General features: G+C 36.3%; 1 protein-coding gene across 1 annotated transcript; it reads right to left on the bottom strand.

Moving 5' to 3' along the window:
- Nucleotides 1–11,856: 11,856 nt before the first annotated feature.
- On the bottom strand, nucleotides 11,857–14,547 carry LOC113310509. The gene is made up of 2 exons (XM_026559202.1): nucleotides 12,439–14,547; nucleotides 11,857–12,298 (listed from the first exon to the last, which is right to left on the bottom strand). The coding sequence occupies exon 1, from the start codon at nucleotides 14,512–14,514 to the stop codon at nucleotides 12,979–12,981; it is 1,536 nt and encodes a 511-aa protein (XP_026414987.1). The 5' UTR covers nucleotides 14,515–14,547; the 3' UTR covers nucleotides 11,857–12,298; nucleotides 12,439–12,978.
- Nucleotides 14,548–24,213: the final 9,666 nt, after the last annotated feature.

Raw genomic sequence — 24,213 nt, 5'->3', positions numbered from 1 at the left:
GGTCAAAGTCAGAATCCGGTTTCTTTTCTCAGTGTTATATGTTGAAATTCTTCTTTAGTTTAGTGTATTTTGTTACCAAAAAAGAAGAAATTAGTTTATGTATTTTGTTCTGAATTAGGGTCAGGCCTATTACTGTTCTTTCATACTGCCAATTATTAGAGGAAGCTACACATATGCACAAAAAAGAAGTCTCCACTCTCCACTGATAGGAATAGGATCTTGTAGACATATTTGTGCTTTCTCAGTGTATATATATAAACATTTCTTTATTTGCTCGTGAAGAATGAAATCATATCTCGTTTAACATATAAAATTCAGTAAGATGACATAAAAAACTGATTAAAATTCATGAAGTATAATCAAGTATTGTATAGTAAGAGTATGCTACATGTAGCCATGGACCATGCATGGCCCATGGTGTGATGATCCCTAAACCAAAAGCAATTCACTCTATCAGTATAGTGGTGCTGTTCTTTTTTTTTGATATTTTTTGTTCTGTTAGATCAATCTTCTTTCGTAGAAGAAGATATAAAGTAGATCTTACTGTTTGAAAGCATGCACTTAAAAAAACAAATTGTTTGATTACTTTAGGGCAAAACTTGTTTCAGTTTTATTGTATATATATGGTCAGTGATACTGCTAGTATTTTTATCAGATTGTCTTTGGAATTGGAAGTAGCTTGCTTTTCTTAAAGTTTTGTCACATTCTCAATAAATTTGTTTAATTTTCATTGTAGAAATACTGTAAAAACAAGAATAAAGAGACTAGACACTTTAGCCTTTTTCCTGCACCAAAAAGAAAACGATGAATTCTGAGTAAAAATTACTGTTAGTCTGATCGATCATGTAAAAGTAAAAAGATTAATCTGTGAGAGTAATTTTTTTTGAGGGACCAATAATGGTCTACTTATACGGCACCACCCATTCTGCCTAGTTGGTGGAAATGTGACAACAATCATGAGCTGCGGTCGCCTTGTTCTAAAGTGTAAACGAAAAACTTATCTAAAGAGAAGCAACAAGAACCCAATCAATTGTGTTCTCCATAAATAACCGAAACATTTTACAAAATGAACATACAAAGAATCATACTAGAAAATAAATCACAGTTGCTCGTTGATGGTGACGCGACATATGCAACGTGTGCTCGTCATATTGTCGAAAAGCCAATATGTTACATTGGGTAAATGATGCACCCTCCGTTTCAGAATAATAGGTTGGTTTAATCCCGCCAATGTAACGTATTCTGAAACGAAGGGAGTATCATTTACTGGTGTATCGTGTATCATTCTAATCAAAATTTAAAATTTAAAGAAACTATAACAAAAAAACAAATGGGATTTAAATGAAGAGAAAAGAAATGGAATAGGAGAAGGTCATGATTAAAAAGAAAAATGGATGAGAAAGGGAGACTATTCATGGCATGTGAGATTTGTGCATATTATTTTTCTTTACTTGATGGTGGATCATCTTTAACCAACAACTACAATTAAGGCTTTCATCGGCCAATTAGGTCTAGGTTTGAATATTTAATAGTAGAAGAACCTTAGACCGAATATACAATGATCAATAACCCACTATAAAACAAAACCTCCATTTTTGAATTTAATAAGCTTTAGATTCATCATAGTGTTATCACAAACCATAATTCAGAATCAAATCAACAAACACAGTATTAGATGATCATAGAACTAGAGATAGTAGGTGGTGGAGGAATCCCAAGAAAGGAATGAGGTGGTGTAAGACTAAGTGATAGCATGTTAGTGAAGGACATATGAAAAGAGAGATCATTTATAGGGCATACCTTCTTAGGGATTTGAACAAATATTCCAAAGAGATCTTTATTTGGTGGGTGTTTGATTTTTGAAATGTTGTTTGCAGGGTTAGTATCATTGTTCATTTCATGGTTATGCATTGGAATTTTAAAGTTAAGGGGCTATTTGATCTATCTATGTGTAGATGTAAAAGATAAAGATACAGGGTTCAAGGTTTTATTAGTTTGTGATAAAGTGACTGTTAGTAATATAAGACTACTATATAGATTGCATGAAAATCATCACTACATGTGTATATGGGGGTTCAAAGGATTAGAGGAGTGGAAAAAGCAAAAGAGAGTCTCTTTATTTATTTTTCCATCTTTTCAAGATGAAGTGGTAAGACTATGAGTTTTTGCTCTAGAAAGGGAACTACATGGAAAGTAAAAAAATTGTTCACACTAAGAGAAGAAAAAAGAAGAACTCATTTTCTTGGTTTTTGGTATTTTAGAAAATGAAACCAAAAACCCTAATGCAGTTTTAATCAAAGTTGGTAAAAACTCAAATTTTGTTTGCATTTTTTCACTCTTACATCTTTTAGGTGGAGCAAATTTTGCATTTTTGTTTGCAAATTTTGTTTGCATTTTTTCACTCTTACATTTGTACATCTTTCATTACTAGTAATGTGTTTACTGTTTGTGTTTTTGTCAGGACCCAAGTTCATTTTAATTTTAACCGTTCTTAAGGGCTGCCGAATTGATATTGGCACCCGGTAGCATTTTCTCTTGTTAGTTTGTGTGGATGATAGTTTAGTTGTAATTGTGCGAGTCGCACAAGTGTGTTTTGTGTTATCCTCTTATTCCATTTTGTGGCTGAGAGGAAGGCATGAAAAAAGTTAATCTAAAAAGTTTTCCTCTCTCTCAATAATTCTGTTCTCCCTCTCTAATCTCTATCCTTAGAGATTTCCATTGTTTTTGTGCTAATTTGTAAGCCAGGTCCTTACAATTGGTATCAAGAGCAGTCGATCTGTGTGACCTGTGAACCATAGTTAATCAGAAATTTTTTGATGATCTTCACAATAAGTTCAACACTCTGATGAAAAGTCATGAAGAAATTTTGAAGAAGTTTGATGAAGCCCAGGGTAGCATTTCAAACTCGTTAACTGAGATGCAATCCATGGAAGATAGAATCAGAAACAGACTTAAAAATGGCGATGAAATATTGGAAACACCTAAAGAAGCTAACTCACGAAACAAATTAGGAGAGGGTAGCGATAATCAAGGTAATCGTCAAACTTTAAATCAGATTACTAATCCTCACAGGCCTAAATTTGAGTTTCCTAGGTTTGATGGTAATAACCCTAGGTCTTGGATTCGCAAGTGTAGAATTTTCTTTCCAATTACATGTTACGGATGAGGAACAAAAGTCATGTTAGCTTCACTATACTTAGATGGAAGAGCAGATGTATGGTTTCAAGACTATCAGGAAGGAAGAGATGTCATATTATGGGAAGAATTTGATGTTGATATTAACTTTAGTTTCCAAGAGATAGGACATGATGACATAGTAGGGGAGTTCAATAAGCTGAGTCAAGAGGGAATTATACAGAAATATCAAAAATTGTTTGAAGAGCTCAAGGCTCTCATGCTTGATAAAAACAAACATCTGACTGAAGACTACTTTACCTCCAGCTATGTGAGTGGATTGAAAGAGGAGCTAAGACTGGCAGTACAAATGATTTCACCAACCAGTCTGAAGCAGGCAATGAATTTAGCTAGGATGCAAGAAGCTATAATGGACAAAACTATCAAGATGGCCAAGTCCATCCATAAACTTCCACCTTTATCCATTCCAAGCCAAAACAACCACATGAGTTTTGTGACATCTCCAACAACAAACACTGCTTCTCCAAAAGGTTTCATTAATCCAAGATTAGCACCCATTAGGAAATGAGGCCTAGACGTGATAAAGGCTTGTGTTACAACTGTGATGAAGTGTATACTAATGGACATAAGTGCACCAGGCAACAATTGTTCATGCTAGTGGGAGATGATGAAGAACAATGCACCTCTGAAGAAGCATCACCAGTCATCTCTCCAGTAATTCAAGAGTTGGAGGAAGAAGTTGAGATCTCTCTGCAACCCTGTCAGGTAACATGTCCCGCAATACTATAAGGATACAAGGAATGACTAGGAACAACATACCTATGACTATATTAGTGGATAATGGTAGTACGCACACTTTTCTAGACCCTGAGATAGCTAGATATAGTGGTGCTTATATAAATCCTACAACAACTTTTCATGTAGTTGTGGAAGATAGGAACAAAATCACTAGTGATGCTAGATGTCCTAACTTTTCATGGAACATGCAAGGGCATAAATTTCAATGTGATGCTAGGATCTTGGCCTTGAGAGGGTGTGATATGGTATTAGGTGTATACTTGATGAAAAAAATCAGCCCTGTGAAGTTCAATTTCAAAAAGATGATTGTATCTTTCAAGATGGGAAATGAAGAGATTATGTTGAGGGGAAGTAATGAGACTCCAAAGATATCCATGATGTCAGCCAAAGAATGCCACAAATATTTCAAGAAGAACAAACAAGGAGTCACGGGGAAACTCTTTTCTATAACAGCTATTCAAGTGCAAGACAATACCCCTGAACCTCTACAACCCATTCTAAAAAACTACAATTCAGTCTTTCAAGAACCCACTAGCTTACCTCCAAAGAGAGCTCATGACAATCACATACCTCTAAAACCACTTTCTACACCTCCAAACCAAAGACCCTACAAGATTCCTTATGTGTAGAAAGAGGTTATAGAATAGTTGGTCCAAGAAATACTTAAGTCTAAAGTTATCATGCCTACTCACAGTTCCTTCTCATATCCAACATTGTTGGTTAAAAATAAGGATGAGAGTTGGATATTCTTTGTGGATTACAGAAAACTGAATGATCTCACCATTATGGACAAGTATCTAATTCCAATGATAAAGGAGTTACTTGATGAATTACATGGGGACAAAGTCTTCACCAAAAATTGACTTGAGAGCTGGATACCACCAAATCAGATTATATCCACCAGACACTAACAAGACAACATTCAAGACTCATGAAGGGCATTATGAGTTTTGGTTATGCCATTTGGACTAACCAATGCCCCAGCAAGATTCCAAGAATTAATGAATGATGTCTTTAAACCACATTTGAGGAAATTCATATTGGTTTTCTTTGATGACATCCTAATATACAGTCCTGACATGGAGATTCATGCTAAACACTTGGAGCTCACCATGGAGTTACTCAAAAAGCATAATTTGTTTGCTAAGATGAGCAAGTGTTCCTTTGGTCAGTCCTCACCTGAGTACTTAGGTCATATCATCAGTGGGGATGGTATTTCTGCTGACCCAGCTAAGGTGGAATGCATGAAGAACTGGCTAGTACCCAAGACGTTGAAGGAGTTGAGAGGATTTTTAGAGTTAACTGTGTTAGAGCATAGCTCGATTGAACCCACCAAGCGTTGGTATGTCAAGTTTGATTGTCATATTTTAGTGAATCAAAACTCAATTAAAGAGTCGCTTGATTATGTACTAGAGTCAACTTTGTATAGGTTAAACTAGAAAGTTATTAGGATATGAGACATACAAGTATCACTCGAAGACATGAAGAATGTGAAGAAGTAACAAGCTACATCGACGACATCATCCTTCCTCTTGAGGTTAGTAATATTTTGACTTGAACTGTTTCATTCCTAACCTATCTTTCAAGTCGTGCTATATTGAAAACATATATGCGAAGCTGTGAATGATTATACTATAGTAGACATAGTATTAAGGAATTAGAATACGAAGTATAACACTTATCTTTTGAACTTCGTATATAAGACATCGACGTAATCGTATGAATGCCATTGTGATTATGTGTATGGTTATGGGTGAAGATTTCGTTCTAGGAAACACTGTTTTACATTCGTTTAAAGGAAGTACTTTCATAAACTTGTTTGGTGAATCGAAAGGGAAATCACTAGGCTTCTTGGTATTGTTATTTATTGCATATCTTTGGATTACCAATATGTGTGATTAGTACAACCGATCATAACTTGTTATGCATCTTGGTAAAACTAGTCACAATGCCTGACTTATGTATTGGTATGACTTTTTTTAGTGCAACCGATCCTAAGTAATCACCTAAGATGGTATGATCGATATTTGTAATTGGTGTGACTGTTTCTAGTAATTGGTGTAACCGATCCTAGTAATTGGTGTGACCGATCACAAAAGAGTGTGTAATCAATCCTTGTAATTGGTATAACAGGTTCTGGTAATTGGTGTAACCGATCCTGGTAACTGGTGTGACCGATCACAAGTAATACGATGAGAATATGGTAACCGGTCCTGGTGATTGATGTAACCGATCCTGGTAACTGATGTAACCGGTCCCAGTAACCATATTAAGGTAGAACCGATCCTTGTGTTTGGTAGAACCATAAACCCATGATTAGTGTATTGATATTTGATCAATCACATAGTTCTTGGAAATCAGATGAACCAGTTCTAAACTTGTTTGGAAGTGTAGTATAATCGGTTCCAAGATTGTAAATATGAAAAAAGATTTACAAAGAAAAAGATGTCGACATACTTTGAACATGTTCAGTAACTCTTATCTTTTATTGTTCAAAGATATTCCTCAAAAACTAAAGGAGATCCTAGACCGAAATAAGGTGAAAATATTTTAATTAAGGTTGTTATTTTTATATGCTTTTAATTACCGGCAATTAAAATGCATATCTCTGGAAAATAAAAATTGGTAATGTGCATTTACTAATTGGAGATTTTCTAATGAGATTTCGGTTAATATTGGACAGTGCATTTCCAGGAATTAGGAAAACCGATTTGGGCATTTATTGCATATCTTGAGAATATTCGGTTTTGGAAATTCCTTGGTGTCCAAACTTCCTTGGTCTATAAATACCCAAGTTTGCATTTCGAGCAAACTATCCTAAGAGCCAGCAAAACTACCTTGTTGTGTTGTTACTGGTGGAGCCGTCTATTCGGAGAGGAAAGTACCGTAATTAGGCGAAATCTCTTACGACTGCTCGTTTAAAGACTTCTGTGGGGTCAAGAAGCTCTACGAGTACCGTTGGTGGGAAACTAGATAATTGCAGTATCATTAGTTTTCGATTTTATTTGATTGACTAACGGTTGTTTAACTTTGAGAATCTTCTCTTCTGATATAAGATTCACTCAAACTAGATCAAAGTGTCGACGGGATCTTTAGAACTGTTTGTAGATCTAAAGACGTCTTGTGATAATTCATTGTTAACAGACTCCGTTCTGTGCGTGATTGATCACAAGAGCTTCAAGTTGTGGTGTGCATGTGTATATTGAAGATTAAAGAAGATTTGAAGACAAAGAAGATTTCTTATTGGTTTCATAATTTTTGGTGTGCACAAAACTTGATCGGCTGGGATCCAACTATAATCGGATTATCCTTGATAGATTTGATTGATTAGTTGCGTAGATCGACATCACTATATAGCATCTTGGTAGATTCTATATCTGATTACAAAATCTAAACTCTGCTACTTTGGTAGTTGTTGGGTAGATAGATCTAAACCCGAAAAAGGAGTTTATTGGATTAAACAGAAGAGCCTTTGTCTAACTCATATCATTGAGATTGAATAGAGTTGTTACCGAACATATTTGTTGTTCCTTTACTGTTTGGAATACGAACCAAAGGAATTGTTCCAGTGCGTGCACTTATTGAACGTCAGATGCGCAGGGATACTGAAGAAACTAGGTGAACTGTAGGTTTAGTTGCTTAGTCTCAAATATACGAAGTTGGTTTGATTTTGTATAGCGGATTAATTCTGGGAGTATCCAATCCTGGACTAGGTCCCTGGTTTTTTCTGCATTTGAGGTTTCCTCGTTAACAAAATCTTTTTGTGTCATTTACTTTTGTTTTCCGCAATTATAATTGTTGTTATTATAATTTAAAGTAAATTACACAAACGTTAACTCCGTATTACTTGATAGTGATCCTATAGAGTTTGGTTAAGTCCGAACCTATTATCAAGTAATCACACTTTGATTGTTTCATTGTCTCGATCTCGTATCCATAGACGATCGCACAAAGTGTGAATACCGATTCATTGTATTGTCTCGAACCAGTCTATAGATAATCACTTTCGGTAAGAGGACTTATAGGTGGAAAAGTTTAAGATTGTGGTATATTTGGGTACCCTCGTCTTTTCAATTGGTATCAGAGCAGGCAAACACGAAAATATCTAACAATCTGTGTTTGGTGCGATCCAACCTATAAGAATTGAATCTATGTCTGATTCAGTTAACGTTATGCAAGAGTATGAGTACTCAAATATTGAAGATGTTACAACTTCGTTAACTCATGATCCAGGAGTTACGGAAACATCTGAGTCTATCTCTGATGGGAAAGAAGATTCTGATAAAGAGTTGGTAAAACTTCTAAACCAATAAGATCTCTGTCTACACGGATGTTAATATTAAAGACATAATCTAATCTTCTTAAGAATGAAATCAGAGAAAAAGACATTCAACTAAATATTCTAGCCAAAGAGAATATGAATCTCGCTGTCAAACTAGAAGCCATTGGTAAATCTCTTACTCAAAATCAAGAGACTCATCCCGTGACTCTGACTGATGATGTTCTTTTAATTTCTTCTGATAATGAAGAAACTAAAAGTCCTTGTTCGACTTTTACAGATTGTGATAAAACAGGTTTAGTCACATCTGAAACAGATCATGATGATGGTAGCCTACCTAACTACATCAAGCCTGAAGTGGATGAGAAACCACCTTCTATATCTACTGATGATCAAACGAAATCTTGTCCAAAGGAAAATTTGAACCGATTCCGTGAATGTAATCTTAAGAAATACAACTTTTAGTCACTTGAAATGAAACTTATACTTCTTCAAAATACAGTGGTAAAAGTGTTGAAAGAAGTTTCTAGTCTTAAAAAACTGAAAGATCATTCTTCGGTAGAAAGACAGAATATACCTCAATCCAACAAAGTCAACTCAAAAAAATCAGTAATAAGAGTTGATAATCGCTTCTAGAAAAAGGTTCCTCCCCACTCATGTCGAAACAATCGTTGTTTACATGAAGAACGATTCCAGAATAAAGGGAAAGAGATAATTTCTGCCGAAGGAAACAATCAGGAATTTCCAATAATTGTTTCTAGTAACCATACTGATGTACATCATAAGGAAATCCTTAGAATGAGAAAATTTTATGAAAATCTCATTGGCAGAATTATGAGAGATTTATCTATATCTGAAAATTCTCACATCAGTACTGTTTCTCCACATGATCATATCTTTCGATCAAGGATGGATCATCTCCTTGGGAAAAAATACTTTGGGCAGAAATTTCCGAAGAGAAACATGAACGATGTTTCTGATACTCACTGTAAGCAAGAAAAGGCTTACTCCGATGCAACCTACTTGTATGGAGACCATGCTCTCTCATCCTTATTCATGCTCATACTTTTGAGATGAGAAGCACATAAAAAATATAAGAGCATTTTGTATGTATAGTTTGTATCAAAATTTTTTGTGACAATCACTGGATAACTGCGAATCCATTTTTTTTGTAAAGATGTTCATGTTTATCATGATCTTCCAAAATTAGGTTTTATTTGAAATTTTCGAATTTTAATAAACCTTCCAGCATGAGAAGTTCAGACAAAGGAAACAAGACATATTCAGTATATATTTTCGGAATTTCCCAAGTATTTTCGGTCCGAAAAATTGTCTCTTCTTAAGAGAAACAAACTCTTGCTTGTATAAAGAAACCCTGATCAATCCTTATTTAAATACCTAACATGCCTCCAATAAATCGCAGTAACAAAGGTCAATAAGGAGGAAGCTCAAAAGGTTAAGGATTGTCAAGGAATCAATACAGAAAGGAAGAAGAAAAACATATCAAAAATCATGTCTGATTATGATTTTGATAGTTCTAATGGCTCTCAAGATCAGTCATGTCTCTTGGCTTACAACCTTCAAGATCCAACAAAGACCAAGTGGATATGTTCTGATACTATGTGAAAATGCGGGGGTCTAACAACCACACCCAACAATTCGTTTGGAAATCTGAGAGGACTTACTCCAATACACTTTCTAGAGAATCAACTAGACAGATAAACTCAATCTAGAATAAAGTATGCCAAAGAGTTTAATATCTTTAACTCTTAATTCAATCTGCAATCAGCAAATAGAAATCTGCGATCCCGATTGAATAAGATGAGTAACTTGAACGGTACCAAAGACCAATGTTCAAGTGTCAATCAATGTAAATCAACAACCCAAGGTTGGATATTCTAATTGATTGATCTTAATGCACAACTTATGATATTTCAATTATATAACAAAATATAATGCGAAAAAGAAATAACACAGACACCAGAGTTTTATTAACGAGGAAACCGCAAATGCAGAAAAACCCCGGGACCTAGTCCAGATTGAACACCACACTGTATTAAGCCGCTACAGACACTAGCCTACTACCAATTAACTTCGGACTAGATTGTAGTTGAACCCTAATCAGTCTCACACTGATTCAAGGTACAATTGCGCTCCCTACGTCTCTGATCCAAGAAGGATACTACGCACTTGATTCACTTAGCTGATCTCACCCACAAACAAGAGTTGCTACAACCCAAAGTCGAAGACTTGATAGACAAATCTGTCTCACACAGAAAAGTCTATAGGATTGAATAAATCTGTCTCCCACAGAAATACCCAAGAGTTTTTGTTTCGTCTTTTGATAAATCAAGGTGAACAAGAACCAATTGATAACCCAAACTTATATTCCCGAAGAACAACCTAGAATTATCAATCACCTCACAATAAACTTAATCGACTAGCGGAATAAGTTATTGTGGAATCACAAACGATGAGACGAAGTGTTTGTGATTACTTTTCTATCTTGCCTATCAGAGATATAAAATCTCGAGCCAATTATTTCAATTGCACTCAACACGATAGAAACAACAAGATCAGATCACGCAACTACAAAGATAATAGTTGGGTTTGGCTTCACAATCCCAACGAAGTCTTCAAGTCGTTAACCTACAGGGTCTCGAGTAGAAATCTAAGGTTAAAGGAGAATCGACTTTAGTTATGCAACTAGTAGCACACAAGAGGTGTGGAGATTAGGTTTTCCAGTTGCTAGAGTTCTCTTTTATATAGTTTTCAAATTAGGGTTTGCAGTCCAAGTTACCTTGGTAACAAAGCATTCAATATTCACCGTTAGATGAAAAACCTGATTAAACCAAGCTAATATCTTTCAACCGTTAGATCGAACTTATCTTGTTATACACAAATGAAATGTACCCTCATTTAGGTTTATGTAACCGTACCTAAACGCGTACACCAGGTTGGTTCACAAATAGTTAACCGAGGTTATCCATATGATTACTCTCATATCAACCTTATTCATCTTAACCATAACTAGTTCAAATGACTCAAATGAAACTAGTTAAAGAGTTATTCAATTGTATAGAAAACACAATCGAAACCAAATCGGTTTGATTCACTTGAATCAATCATGAACACTATAGCCACGGTTTGCAAAAATTGCATTCCTTATGATTTAAATGTTTAAGTCCATGAACTGACCGATTTGACAAAGTAACCAGCTTAAGTATGCGTACGGGTATGCGTACTTAAGCAACCGGATTTTGAGTTTATTAAGTTTCCAAACTCAGCAGAAATTTTCGGTTCGAAAACTTCCGCCAGTATGCGTAACCACACACATATGCATACTCTTCGTTCCCGGTTTATGGATCTATACACTAATGTGCGAACACATCTTCAACTCTTTATTTCAATCATTGAAACATTCTTCTATAATGACAATAGCCGTTTTCACACACTATTAGCATCAAAGCAATTTTCAACATATTGAAATAATCATCATCGAAACATTCCAAGCCTACATCAAATGATTGTATCACACAAACCATGTGTTATGAACCTAGAAGAGATTCACAACAAGAATAGGTTAGAGGTAGTAGTAACGTCAAGATCCTCACGGATCAAGCCTCCCGGTTCAGCGAACACGGTTTGATCGATTGAAACGATCTGATTTGTTTTCATTAATCTTAGATAAAATCTCTCTTACAGACTCTTGGGTTTATAAAGCTTCACTCAAAAAGCTACCCTAGATCTAACAGCTAAACACCCTCCAGGTGGTCACATCTAGAACGTCTATTACAATCTCATTAACTAACAACTAATCCCATTAAGCTAATTTACTCTCTAACTATATTTACTAAGAACCAACACAGGACATGATATGCGCCACCTCTTCTTCCACAGTAGGTACATGACATTCCCCCTCCTTCAGAATATCCTTGTCCTCAAGGATCATGAGTGGAGTCGCAACGTGGATGCACAGGACATGATATGCGCCACTATCATAGACTATTAGCGAAACCGCTTGCAAGGCTAGACGCGAGAGAAACGATGTTGATGCTGCGATACTTGGCGTTTCCCCTTTACTTTCTAAGAATAAGATTTTTTTTAGAACGCCATTTGTGTCGAAGAAAGAAACCCAACAACTGACTGAAACAAGGCAAGCATCCACAAACGTAATCCAAAGTGGGATTAATCAGATTACAGATTGTAATCATCTTTTCCGTTACCTGCAATGATCCAACAAAGAAAACTCCCGCATCCTTAATGAACCAACCATTTAGTTGCACTCTTGTCATACAATCTCCCACGTACAAAGCTTTCAATTTTAGATTGATATCCTTCTTGGTCCCCCCACTGTACTTATGGACTGCTACAGCACCAAAAAATCTCACGAAGAGGGCGATAATTTGCTGAGCACATAATGTTTTCCTCTTGCTAATTGACCTGACATTAATTGCAGCTCCATTCGTTGTCATTTGCATCCCAGCACTACATTTACCCCTGTTCTGCAGCCTGCAATGCTCATAACTTGTCATAATTCTTTCCTCAATAGCAACGAGTGGACTGATCTCCCTTGTGCTCGTCTTTCAATAGTAAATAGGCACCTTAGCTTCCAACTGTAAATAGGCACACAAGAAAACACTTTCCGCATCGTCAGAGTTGACCTCGTAAACAAGGGTAAGATGTATCTTGTCCGTCACTTGTCTTGTTGTTTTGCCATTAAAGGTCTCAACCTGACCGGAATTACATATAAACACTCCCTTGAGCTAAGCCTCAACATCTGTTGCACCCTTAGTACCTCTTTGTTGAACATGAGCCTTAATAGTTTTATCGAAGTCTTTTGAAGTACTTGGACAGCTCCAGCTTTTAGAATGAGAAAGCCATAATATGGAGGCAGACCATTTTCCTCTATCAAACAACCAATAACCACCACCCAAAATAACAGTATCATTTCCCATACTGAAAAGTTCACTTGCAGCAGCTAAGTGCCGACTTGGTAATCCCATGAAGGTGGATGCAAGTGGATTACTGACCTCATCCTTGAAAAACACATTGCTCCTAAAAGTTCCTTCCGCATCGCAGCTCAAAGCAACACTTCTTACCTTTCTAGAAACACATTCATGTACACCGATGAGGATGGAATACCAAACTGCTATTGAGAAACTCTCGCAGGCTTCGGCTAGGAGAAAATAGAAGTATAAGAAAAACACAATTCTTGAGAATTTAAACACTGCAAGAAATGTAAACTCCCTCCACAGAATATGCAGCATAGTGAGTATGTACTGAGTTCCCACCGTTCTTGCCCATACACAATCAAGACAGATATTATTCTCCTCGGGTTGACATACAATTCCCCACGTATACGTGTAACACAGTTGGGAATGTTGACTGCAAGCGCATTTATATATATTCATTCGTTGTTCGCAACCCGAATCCAGATGCTGAGCACAGTAAAATGAGTAGAAACAACTCCAAATGGAATAACCCACGGTCATTATAGCTCTCTCACGAAGTGAAAGACTGCCGTAGACTTCAGTATGCAATAAAACGTGTAAGATTTCTGAAAAAGAAATATGACCTTTCTCCACTGTGAGGATTGAAAGAAGAAACCTCTGGAGATAACGAAGCTCCTTCAAGGGGGTTTTCCTAGCCACAACTCTTCTCAAACTCCCAGCTACATGAACATTCATTTTGTCGAGAAGTCTTGGCACCTTTCCGCTCCTATGTAGTACAGAATGAGTGACCCAGAAATTAAGTAAACCACATCTCAGATGCAAGATTAGTGAACCTATGTCACCACTCCAACTCCATCTTCCAGTATGATGCAGTGCATAAAATAGTTCCTGAACTTTCCAATAATGACTTCCATTTGGTATTGGAAGTGGCAAAATGGTATAGAGAACCGCACCTTGTTGTAGATTTTGAGCCAACCTCTTGCAAGTGTCACCGATTCCACCCTCCTTGGTAAGTATAATCCCAATCAAATTGGCAAGAAACAAAGCTAACTGGTACTTATCTTTTAGAACAGGCTCATACAAATTAATTGCAACAACATAGAATTTATAATCACCATTAAAATAAGAATCTCTTTTCATAAGTTCAATATATCTCCCACGATCAAAGACTCCACCAGTAAGGTTAAAACAAAGATAAGAATCTTTATCACTAGCCAAATTTTGACTACGAACACCTTTACTCTTGAGACTCACAATATCCAGTCGAAATATCTTACCAAATGGATTATCCCCATCACCAGTATTACCATTAGCAACCAATACAAAATTATCCTTGTAGTAAGCCATTAAAATGAAGCAAACACTGAGTACAACTGAATCAAAAGTAGTTATCTCAAAACACCATTCATAAGCACTCACAGAATAAAAAAACACATGATTACAGAGAACCCCAGGTTGTCATATGAAGAACCCCTGATGAAGCTTAATTGAAGTTTCGAATGGAGGAAATCCAATGAAAAATTTAAAACTCCCCAATTGAATTTGAAGAATATCTAATGAGCCACGGTGTAGGACTACAATCCCATTAAGCAACCCATACTGCATCTTCAAATTTAAATGGTCTTCTCCCCCTTATCATACATTTAATCAAACAACTCAGAAGCTTTCTCAATATCAACTATTCTAGCCAACAAGAGGAACAACAATTTATTTCTTTCAATCATATGAACAAACAGTTTACTACCATCACCCTTATGACCAGTTCTAACAAATTTCAGTACAACTGAATTAGGGAATACTGAATCTGAGGCATACCCATGATGTAAAATAAGCTCACGAACAGATTCCCCATAGTGGTAATTCATTTGTACTAAGAAACCATAATTATTTGTACCAGAAAAGAATGCACAATCCCTAACAATATTATAAAAACCCTTCCGGATTTCAAATTCTCTGCCAGGATCAAATAACTCACGAGAAGAATCGATATTAATGATGAAACAATCAGAAATCAATATTGTGTGGGTAGTGGGTAATATTACCTGTAAACTCAGTTGTTTCTCCCCAGTAACCTCATCACTCAAAACTGCCTGAGGTTGAATGTTCATCCCATCAGATAATTTCTTCTCGTGGAAGAAAAACAAGGGAATGAGCACTTCGGAATTGACAGTATCTGCATCTTCTTCTTCGTCAAAGAAGTAAGAAGGAATCAATTCCATATCTAGAGATTCATCTTGTTCTTCAAAGAAATAAGAAGGAATAATCAACTCGAATTCATCTTCTTCTTCCTGTTCTGCGTCAATGGAATAAGAAGGAATCAACTCACAATCATCTTCTTGGTTGACGATCTCCTCAATAATCTCAAATGTGGCAACTACAGGTTCTTCATATGGTTGAAGCTGAGTTGATGCAAGAGATTTGTTGAGTGAGTCCAATTGGTTTTCAGTGATGCAAATGTAACTATCCATTTGACGAAGAGCCTGTTGTCGATCTGGAAAGTTTATATCCAACACCACATTTGATTTCTCCAACCGCATATAAGATAATCTCTTCTCTACAAGCTTAATCACTTCCAATTGAGCAAGTAAATCCCCCATTGCAGAGTACGCACAGAATTTTATGGATGATACCAATTGTTAGGGTACCGACCCTAAACTCGTCATAAGTCCATGGGTAGAACTCAACTCGAAAACAGGTTGACTAGACGAGGGAACCTATTGACTTATAAACTACCAATTAAGCCCCATCTAATCAATGTGGGACTAGGATCCCAACATCCCACCACGCTTCCAGACCCAACGTCCTCGTTGGTCCACTCTATCGACACTGACCCGAAGGTAGCCCTTTCACTTATGGCGGCTTCACTCCCCTATCAGTATTCAATGCGGATGACAACTACGCCCATACATAGGTGCCCCAATACTTTAATCTAGCCTATAGGTCACCCCTTCCGTGGAGCGGGCATGGGTCGTGGTGGTTGGCTCTGATACCAAATGTTAGGGTACCGATCCTAAACTCGTCATAAGCCCATGGGTAGAACTCAACTCGAAAACCGGTTGACTAGATGAAGGAACCCATTGACTTATAAACTACCAATTAAGCCACATCTAATCAATGTGGGACTAGGATCCCAACATCCCACCACGCTTCCAGACCCAACGTCCTCGTTGGCCCACTCTATCGACGCTGACCCGAAGGTAGCCCTTTCTCTTATGGCGGCTTCACTCCTCTATCAGTGTTCAATGCGGGTGACAACTACGCCCATACATAGGTGCCCAACACTTTAATCTAGCCTATAGGTCACCCCTTCCGTGGAGCGGGCATGGGTCGTGGTGGTTGCCTCTGATACCAATTGTTATGAACCTAGAAGAGATTCACAACAAGAATAGGTTAGAGGTAGTAGTAACGTCAAGATCCTCACAGATAAAGCCTCCCGGTTTAGCGAACACGGTTTGATCGATTGAAACGATCTGATTTCTTTTCATTAATCTTAGATAAAATCTCTCTTACAGACTCTTGGGTTTATAAAGCTTCACTCAAAAATCTACCCTAGATCTAACAGCTAAACACCCTCCAGGTGGTCACATCTAGACCGTCTATTACAATCTCGTTAACTAACAACTAATCCCATTAAGCTAATTTACTCTCTAACTACATTTACTAAGAACCAACACAGGACATGATATGCGCCACCTCTTCTTCCACAGTAGGTACATGACATCATGTAAGATGTTACTCGGTAATTTTCTCATGATATAAGATGAACTTGGTCGAAGCGAAAGCTTACCAACACATATTTCGAGAAATATGTAAGCGATATATACTCAGCTCGAAATCTCAAATATGTATAGAGAAAACTATATTGTAACACGACTTACGTCTCAATATAGGAGATAGTAGAAATAGACTTTCCAAGTGATAGATGAGTTCAAGTCTCCACATACCTTTTTGTCGAAGAAGTTCCACAAGCTCCCCTTAGTAGTTCTTCGTCTTCAAGAGATGAACGCTGAGAGATCTAAAATCAACTGCACTATCTATATCCTAGTCCGAGACTTCTATAAATAGGTTAGAAATTAAGACTTATAGTTTTGATCACTAACATTGACAAACATGCTTGAGATAGCAACGCATGCGTGTTCGACCGATCAATGCTTTAACAATCTCCCCCTATGTCAATTTTAGTGACAAAACTATCAATACATATGGATTACAAAATACAAAAAAATTGTAGCTTCCCATCCACATGCTTGATCTCCTTGGCATCTTCAACGCGACTCGAAATATTCGTCACTTCCAAATACTCCATGATCCTAAAGGTTGTAAGTTCAGCATCATAGTTGTTGAAGATCCGTAGCTATAACAATGAGAAAATAAAATGCTCTCAATCATTGTTATACAATGTCATAGTATTATTATACAACATCAAAATCCAATTATATCACAACTTTGACAATAATACTATGGTGATATTCATCACTCCCCCTTAGTCAATACTTTATCTCAACATGAAAAATACTTCCCCTTACATAACGATCCGTAAACCATATGTATTTGTAGTATCACACTACACATTAATTTTTCCCCTTTTTGTCAATATAAATTGGCAAAGGTACGAGAACTAGTGGGATCCTCATGAAATTTCCACGGAGATACTTCATGACTAAAAAACAATACCATACCAACTTACTTAGATGCCATCATAAAGCCGAAGCTAAATGCATTCATCAAGGAGTTAATAAAGATACAAGATAACCCCTAAAATTCCACAGCCACACTCCCTACAAAAATTTGGCAATTAAGCACAAGTTCAATATGAACTCTCCCCCATAAAATGTCATCCCCGAAGGAACAACAAAGGCGACCTTACTTTCACAAGAAAAGAAGGATTTCTTTGGACAAAATCAAATCACATGAAAACATGAATTTGAATCCAAAGTATTCGATTGAATTATCCACAAAAGAATTCATGATTAATCCAATCGAAATGCACAATTAAATTAGTCACAAGAAAACTCATAATTAATTCAATCGGAATTACACAACTAAATTAACCACACAAGTGATCAATTCAATTGGTCATGCTCGACATAAGAGAACTTACGGAGCAACACAATATATGCACAAAAATGTGGATCGGAGATCGACCAAATACTGCGGAATAAACAAGGATTCATTCTATTTTCCATCACTATTTGCACAATAACATATAATAGACTTAATCCCTGTAAACAAAAGTTTTATCCTTTCTTCCATCAAAACAATGACATAAAATGCTTTAACTTTTGTAATGTCGAAAGTTCATTCTATCTTCTATCAATACATTCATACCGACATAATAACGATAACTTTTGAACAAGTATGGGATAGTCACAGGTTCACGGACGTAAAAAACATATCCCACAACAATTTGCAATATATAAAATCATAAAGATTAATATTGCAAAAATCATCTTCCAAAAAACTTAGAATTTAAATAAATAAATCTAAAAACATTGAAGATGAAAATCGTTGGACATAACTATGTGTACTCACAATAATGGCTATTCCAAACCCTAGTTATTCTTCTAAAAACATAAAAAGAAGATTTACTAGACATAATAAAAAATAACTCTAAAACAAAGAGCAATCACAAGCGGTAATCAGAGTTCCGGTACGGAAGCTTCACTGGTTCCAAGACCTTCAAGCTTGTGACAGACAGAATTGACACCATCGTCAGACACGACATTGAGACGATCCTTAAGACGTTTCTTCATTAGAGCGAGTTCGGTGTTGACCTTTATCAATTCGGTTCTTAACCCATCTAGCTATTTTAGAGTGTTAACAAGCAACAGTGTTGCATCGTTAAACTTTTCGATAAAGTTTTGAACAACTTCATTAGAAATCTCTGCATCATCCTCAGTATCAGACAAGATATTAGGAGATTGAGAAGATGTGTCATCAATTTCCACAAGAGTTCCTTTTTCCTTCTCCTCGAGTGTGAGACCAAACCCTTGTTGATAAATCATCCTCTTGGAAAATAACAAGTTCCTGAAGATGATCCCATTCTTGAAAAAAAGTAGCCTGAAGTATGCGTACTTTTCAACATGTGGGTTTGGTATTTAAATGGTTTCACAGAAACCCTGAGGTTAGGGTTACCAAAGTCGGTTCGTGACATCAACGAGGATACCCCTACGAACCCGAACTTGGCACATTATTCACAAACAACTCAAAAAAAGAGGTACTCAATAGATGCAACAAAACACTGATGATGTTTGCCTATGTGAGAGAACTCACAGATCTTAGATCAAAAAATTGTATTTATACAGGACAATTTTAGAGTAAGAGTGGCAGTTTTGACACATCAAAACGAGTTAGAACTATGACACAACAAAGTATAAATGCTTAAGCAGAAGTGTTTGTCAATGATCATCCAGCTAAGAACGATAAGAAAATGATAATCAGAGAAACATTTTGCCATCAACATACCTGAATACTCCTCACTATGTCAGGATTTTTAATGAGAGTAAGGTTTCAACCTTGTGATTATTTGGCACAAGTATGGGACTTGAGCACATTAAATGAACATCGTTTCCGGTTAAACCTCTTCTTCCTGATCTTTGGAGGAAAATAATTATGATGTGAAAAGTTATAAAATTTACTATCATCAGAATATGACGCATCATGTTGATTCTTACCTGAAGAACTTTGTCCAGAGGGAACAGACAGCCTGTTGATGATTTCTTTATATCCTTCAATTATCCTTTTTAAGTTGTCTTACATACCTCCATTTTTGCTTTCTTCTTCTGGTATCTTTCTCACATCATGAACAACGCAATCTCCCTTTTTGAAAGAAGAAAAACCATGAGTTCTTCTTGATCGATCAATATTGAGGAGTCTGTTAGATTCTTGAGCATTTGAAAAACATTTCGAACTGACTTTCCTGGTAGAATACACAGGGTAAGTACTAAAGACAATTGGTTTAGATATACGAATGTCAGTTACACCTTTGAGAATTAAGTCTAAGGTGCGTTGAAGACGACTGAAAGAATTGTCATTCAACCTAGATTTCTTCTTTTGTTCACCATGACCCTTTGAATCACAAATGAGACATACTTTCTGATCACATGAGTGATTAGAAGGAACAAACTCAACACTATTGTTGGGAGGATTCTTCCTTCAAAGTGATGTTGACATTTCTTTATTAGAGGAAGATATAACCACATTATTTCCAACAGAAGGGGATTTTTGTTTTGCTTCTGAGACAGAGACTTTTACAGTTTTATCAGAAGCAGTTGGTATTGTGGACTCTTTAGAACATTCTTGAACAGAGAGGTTACTCAAAAGAAGTTCAATTTCCAAATCATCCTATATGAGTTCTTCCTTATGAGAGTTATGTGAAGGACAGACAGAGGGGTTTTCCTCACAAAGGATTTTTAGAAGAGAGTCACGCTCATTTACCATACCAACAAGGACATTGACTTTGTGTTTCAACCGATTGACTTTATCAGCCTGGATTCTAACAAGTTTCAGAATCACTGTACTCTCTTTGGCTGTATTCCTTTTAACTTCAGAGTCAGACTCGTCAGTAAAGTAGTCAGGGTAACACTTGTTAATGTATGTCAGTTTCCTTTGAACACAAGGTTCTTTTATATTCGAGATTGACAAAACTTTCTCTTTAATATACTTTATAGAAACAAAACTTTTATTTCTGGCGATGCGTTTATCAGAGAAAATATCGTCCATCATCATATCGCTACAAACACAGACTTATGAGGTCTTTAATGTTTTTTCCTGCCCTGATACCAATTGAAAATGCGAGGGTCTAACAACCACACCCAACAATTTGTTTGGAAATCTGAGAGGACTTACTCCAATACACTTTCTAGAGAATCAACTAGACAGTAGACTCAATCTAGAATAAAGTATATCAAAGAGTTTAATATCTCTAACTCTTAATTCAATCCGCAATCATCAAATAGAAATCTGCGAGCCCGATTGAATAAGGGGAGTAACTTGAACGGTGCCAAAGACCAATGTTCAAGTGTCAATCAATGTAAATCAACAACCCAAGGTTGGATATTCTAATTGATTGATCTTAACGCAAAACCTGTGATATTTCAATTATATAACAAAATACAATGCGGAAAAGCAATAACACAGACACCAGAGTTTTGTTAACGAGGAAACCGCAAATGCAGAAAAACCTCGGGACATAGTCAGATTGAACACCACACTGTATTAAGCCGCTACAGACACTAGACTACTACCAATTAACTTCGGACTGGACTGTAGTTGAACCCTAATCAATCTCACACTGATTCAAGGTACATTTGTGCTCCTTACGTCTTTGATCCCAGCAGGATACTACGGACTTGATTCCCTTAGCTGATCTCACCCACAACCAAGAGTTGCTACAACCCAAAGTCGAAGACTTGATAGACAAATCTGTCTCACACAGAAAAATCTATAAGATTGAATAAATCTGTCTCCCACAGAAATACCCAAAAGTTTTTATTCCGTCTTTTGATAAATCAAGGTGAACAGGAACCAATTGATAACCCGGACTTATATTCCCGAAGAACAACCTAGAATTATCAATCACCTCATAATAAACTTAATCGACTAGCGAAATAAGTTATTATGGAATGACAAACGATGAGACGAAGTGTTTGTGATTGCTTTTCTATCTTGCCTGTCGGAGATATAAAATCTCGAGCCAATTATTTCAATTACACTCAACACGATAGAAACAGCAAGATCAGATCACGCAACTACAAAGATAATAGTTAGTTCTAGCTTCACAATCCCAATGAAGTCTTCAAGTCGTTAATCTACAGGGTCTCAAGAAGAAACCTAAGGTTAAAGGAAAATAGACTCTAGTTATGCAACTAGTAACACACAGGAGGTGTGGGGATTTGGTTTCCCAGTTGCTAGAGTTATCCTTTATATAGTTTTTAAATCAGGGTTTGCAATCCAAGTTACCTTGGTAACATATCATTCAATATTCACCGTTAGATGAAAAACCTGATTAAACCAAGCTAATATTTTTCAACCGTTAGATCGAACTTAGCTTGTTACACACAAATGAAATGTACCCTCATTTAGGTTTATGTAACCGTACCTAAACGTGTACACCAGGTTGGTTCACAAATAGTTAACCGAGGTTATCCATATGGTTACTCTCATATCATCCTTATTCATCTTAACCATAACTAGTTCAAATGTCTCAAATGAAACTAGTTAAAGAGTTGTTCAATTGTATAGAAAATACAATCAAAACCAAATCGGTTTGATTCGCTTGAATCAATCATGAAAATTATAGCCACGGTTTGCAAAGATTGCATTCCTTATGATTCAAATGTTTAAGTCCATGAACTGTCCGATTTGACAAAGTAACCAGCTTAAGTATGCATATGGGTATGCGTACTTAAGCAACCGGATTTTGAGTTTGTTAAGTTTCCAAACTCAGCAGAAATTTTCGGTTCGAAAACTTCCGCCAGTATGCGTACGGTTACGCATACTTAAGGTGACTAGTTTAGGAGTTTGTAATTCCCAAACTCAGCAGATATTTTCGGTTCGAAAACTTCCGCCACCAATTTCGTATACACACATATGCATACTCTTGGTTCCCGGTTTATGGATTTATACACTAATGTGCGAACACACTATATATGCTTATAACCAAAGATGGTTACATCTTCAACTCTTTATTTCAATTATTGAAACATTCTTATATAATGACAATAGACGTTTTCACACACTATTAGCATCAAAGAAATTTTCAAGATATTGAAATAATCATTATCGAAACATTCCAAGCCTACATCAAATGATTGTATCACACAAACCATGTAAGATGTTACTCGGCAATTTTCTCATGATATAAGATGAACTTGGTCGATGCGAAAGCTTACCAACACATATTTCGAGAAATATGTAAGCGAGATATACTCAGCTCGAAATCTCAAATGTGTATAGAGAAAACTATATCCTAACACGACTTATGTCTCAATATAGGAGATAATAGAAATAGACTTTCCAAGTGATAGATGAGTTCAAGTCTCCACATACCTTTTTGTCGAAGAAGTTACAAGCTCCCCTTAGTAGTTTTTGTCTTCAAGAGATGAACGCTGAGAGATCTAAGCTCAACTACACTATCTATATCCTAGTCCGAGACATCTATAAATAGGCTAGAAATCAAGACTTATAGTTTTGATCACTAACATTGACAAACATGCTTGAGATAGCAATGCATGCGAGTTCGACCGAGCAATGCTCTAACATTACGATTGACTATATCCAACGCTTTGAAGAACTAAGAACTAACCTCATAATAACGATTCGACATCAAGATTGTATCAAGGATAGAATTGAAGAAATAAAAGATGATCTTGCGGGTATGAAAGTTCAAGTTAAAAAACTTGAGAAACAGGAAGTGGTTGCAGACAAGTCCCTGGAGATATGCTTGAAGAGTTTGAACACTAGAAACTTCAGTGAACAATAAGAGCACCACTAGAGATTAAGTTATATGTTGTAATACTTAATCCAAACAAAATAGACATCGTTTTTTGATTAATTTCAATTATTGTGTAAGGTCTATTGCTGAATAAAACTATCTATTATCTATGAATAAAATTATTATCTTATAATTTTTCTTGTGATCGTTTTTCGATTACATAGCATGTGCTTGAATGCTTTATATTATTGCTATGTGTTTATGGGATGTTTGATTTAGGTTTTGTTAACCTTAATATTCGATCTAATATGATGTGTGAACCCTTATGGTTTGTGTGGCTTTTTAATTTAGCCAATTTCCTGTGACTTGGGAGTAGGAGTTGTGTTGATGCAAGAAAAGAGACCAGTTGCCTTCTTCAACAAATGAATGGGTACCCGATTCTTAGCAATGACAACTTATGAGAAGGAGATGATGGCTATAGTCATGGATATTAACAAGTGGAAGCCTTACCTGATGAACAACAAATTCACCATTTACAGTGATCATCAAAGTACCACATACTTCTTGGAGCAGAGGGTTCCTTCACTTCTACAACAAAAGTGGTTAGCTAA

The sequence above is a fragment of the Papaver somniferum genome, chromosome 9 (assembly GCF_003573695.1).
Source record: "Papaver somniferum cultivar HN1 chromosome 9, ASM357369v1, whole genome shotgun sequence".
In the NCBI taxonomy this organism is placed as follows: Eukaryota; Viridiplantae; Streptophyta; class Magnoliopsida; order Ranunculales; family Papaveraceae; genus Papaver; species Papaver somniferum.
This window is presented reverse-complemented; position numbering and strand designations above follow the sequence as displayed.